The sequence below is a fragment of the Halyomorpha halys genome, unplaced genomic scaffold, assembly GCF_000696795.3.
Source record: "Halyomorpha halys isolate HHAL.00 unplaced genomic scaffold, Hhal_1.1 Scaffold1374.1, whole genome shotgun sequence".
NCBI lineage: Eukaryota > Metazoa > Arthropoda > Insecta > Hemiptera > Pentatomidae > Halyomorpha > Halyomorpha halys.
This window is the reverse complement of record NW_027112468.1, coordinates 62,911-66,594: the sequence shown is the minus strand read 5'-3', so window position 1 is coordinate 66,594 and position 3,684 is coordinate 62,911. Positions and strand designations below refer to the sequence as shown.

Sequence of the window (3,684 nt, the reverse complement as noted above, 5' to 3'; positions counted from 1 at the left end):
CCTTGGTGAATTTACTCGTTACTTGTTTTCCTATTAAGATTTTATTGTTCTGTTCCTGGTGATTCATCAATTCTCCTTTGTAGTCGGATTGTAATCATGATTGTCTGAGATCAGCGCATTTCTTTACAAGTTACGCAATAAGAGTTAAAAACGCAGTCATTATTTTCCATGAGTTCATGGCTGTGCATGTTTTTTTCAAAAATTATAATTATTCTAATTGTTATGACTCATGAAATATTCTCTTAAAAATTGAACTTATTATAGCATTCAATGTCATCGTTTTTTATAATATTCTGTTACATAATTAAAGAGAATGTGTAATGATTAAAGCGATGTATACAATCTGTCTCCTACCATGTATATTTCTGCATTATGACTTACGTGTGAGGTTCAAAACGTGAAAATACTGTCAGGTTCAAGGCAGTTTACACGGTGACTTTTTTTATCCACGGTAGCAACTGTATGCACCCCAATGGACTATACATAGTTGCATTCATGACTACTGCCGCTCCAGATATAGGGGCTGATAGCTGACGGTATATGTTGCGGTAGTGAAGCTACTGCCAGGAAAACATTTCTGTATTCTTGATAAAGCGTGATAGGTGACAGTAAATTTCACGGCAGTTCAACTTGTATGAAGTCCGTTTCAAGGCAGTGATAGGTTTAGGAAAATACTGATATCAATATCGGTGGCAGCAATATCAATGTTAATTCGGCACCTAAATAAATAGTAATTATAAAGTAATGATATACCATATCAGAAGAGGACTAATTCATTTCATACCAAACTAAAACATCAAAATCAAAATTCATAACAACAGTAATGCTTAGCAACGCCATAGCAATCATAACAATAAAAATAACAAATATTACAACACCCATCCAAATTTATGGATATTTACAAATAATATCCCTATTTTTCTATTTGATAACGATATCAAACATTAGCCGCTGACAATCCATCAAAGTATCGATATTTTATCACTAAAAATCTTTATATTTTAGGTACGTTTTAAAATGAAATATTTTAATTTTGTTTCTATTTCATCTATCTTATCATTGTCGATATAAAAATTTGACTAACATACTCCCACAATGTTTATTGGAAATATCGATATTTTGTAATATATAATGTAATTTAATGTTTATATCGATTATGAATGTCGGAATAACTAGTAGTATTTCCTTAAAATATCGTCATGTTTTTTAATCTGTTGTATCTATATGTAGATTCACTTTTATTGGCTGAATATTTCTCTATGCTATCGGTTTTCATTGAATTTTTTCATATTGTTAAAAATTAATTTAAATTTAAATTCTTGTCTGTGTGTGTGATTATTTTTAGAGAACAAATTAGTTGTGATTTTTTTTTCCTGTTTAGAGTGAAATTTATTTATTTTTTTGTTAAAATTGGTATTTTCCAATATTATCGTTAGCGAAGTATTGACTTATTTTATTAAAAACAAACATTACAAAACGTTAGAAACCCCTTAAAGTTACAAGATTTTATGTTGATTACTTGAATTATATATTTTAAATAAAGAGGTTATGGACATGATTAGTAAAAAGATGAATATTTTTTGATTATTCGATTTTAAAATTGTTTCCATTAATTTAAAGAAAAAATTAAGAAAATAATCTATTTTGACCAGACCCACTTAACATTAATCATAAAGATTTCACTTAGTGATTACTCATATTTCAGCAGATAAATTATCTATATTAATTTGCTTTACATCACTTACCGAGCTCCTTTTGATAAATCATGACTCACTAGAATTAATTACATATTTTTTCTGATTAACTGCTCGAAAAAATGCAATTCCTTCGAGATTTTATTGCTCACTGTTGCATCAATCAGCATCTTTATATAAATTAGTTCTGTCAGATGTATAAGTTATCGAACGTTTTCTATAAAAATTATAGAATTGTTAAACTAATACAACGACATATATTTGAGTTCGTTTACTCATCTAATTTTCATAATATAACTCACAAGGGCCATGAAATACTATTTTTTTGGAAGTTAGTATTTTTAGAATTCTTGATATATTTTCGTTACTTTAAAACGTTTTTAAGTAGTATCATTGTTCTAAAAGTTAGTAGAACTGTTTTATAAAAAAAAAAAAATGTTAACATGTCTTGGGTTATCCAACTTCCTCTCCCTCTCCCCCTTAAGCTCAGGTTTACGTTAAGGTTAATAAGAATGTCTGCTTATGTTATCTAAACCGAAACAAAACGAAGCCGGTGATTGGCTCTTATTCCTCTGACACGCCCCTGGAGTTCATTATAAGTCTCGCCTTTTTTACTTCTCTTTTTCAAGCTGGTTATCCCCCTTCATTATATTCTAAGAAATAAAACAAAAAATACAAATATGATTCTAATAGATTTTTCCATGTATATTTCATATTTTGCGTAAGAAATCTAGTTTTGCAAGTTAAGTTCCTTAAATCAACATCTCTACAAAAAAAAAAAAAATCGTCTTTATTAAAAGTAACAATTGACCCGGTCAGAAACTGATTCAAGGAGTGAACTGTTTATTGTGTGCCTCATACCTTGCCTTTACTTCAGGTTTTTTCCATCGTAAACCTGCCCTCCTGTCCTACAGTATCCTTTCTAAATACTCCACCAACGCCTGTTGAACAGATTCGATACTTAGGACTCCATCTTGACAAGAGACTTACATGGAACCCACATACAAGACAAAAACGACAAGAAACAGCTCATAGATTTCGATTGCTACAACACCTTGACAAACGCTCTTAACTTCCCATTCACTACAAAAAATTATTATACACTACGATAATCAGACCAATTTGGACATAAGAAATTGAGCTCTGGGGCTCCACCAAACCATCAAATTCTTCCCGCATCCAATCCAAAATCCTTGATGCTCCTTACTACCTTACAAATAAACTCATCCACTAAGACCTTAACATACATCCCATTCGTTGCAGATTTGGCCCAAAATAGATATGCGTCTTTTCATTCCAAACTCCTTAACCATCCCTGATAATCCTCCGAGGCGGCTGAAAAGAAGATGGACCTTCTAATTTAAATTAATTCTTGAAGTACCACCAACGGGTGGTTTCTTCCTAAGATTTTCAAGTGTAGATGAAACAGTCCTCAGAATTACTTATTGTATTTATTATTTATGCAGTTGTAAATTACATTAAATAAATAAATTTTAAAATAAACTTCAAGTTTTCCTTGTTTGAAAAACTTTATTAAATGAATGCTTCAATGTATTCATTTTCTTTTAGGTTGAGGCTTTACTTCGGTGATATGTATATAAGTTGTACAAATGAATAGGAATATTTAGAATTAATTATTCATTCTTCTTCTTTTTTTTTTTTTTTTCATAAATTTATTTATTTTATTTTCATCTCTTTTTTCCAGAGGAGAATATGGGCGCTCGGCAGTCTAAGCGGTCGGTGGACATATCGTCGACGCCGAAAAAGGAAAAGCTAGAAGGAGGGCAGGAAGAGAAATTGGAAAAGATCGAAGAGGGAGATGTCAAAGTTCAGAACGGAACAGCACCACACGCCGACGGGAAGCCACAGGTAAATGTTTTATAAAATGTATTTTTATCTTATTTATAAGTGCGGTGTAACTTCTATATAACGGTCGCCCTCATAGAACCTGGGTTTGTCCTTTATACGGAGGTTTCCGTTAAGAAAAGCT

At 31.2% G+C, this 3,684-nt stretch overlaps 1 protein-coding gene across 1 annotated transcript in view; it reads left to right on the top strand.

The window, feature by feature from the left end:
• Window positions 1-3,684, top strand: part of LOC106689481 (A-kinase anchor protein 200) — a gene marked incomplete in the record, with an annotated part of 108,859 nt that overhangs the window by 52,421 nt on the left and 52,754 nt on the right. Inside the window, 1 exon segment of the mRNA XM_067050308.1 lies at window positions 3,400-3,563. Coding sequence (XP_066906409.1) covers window positions 3,408-3,563 — 156 coding nt within the window.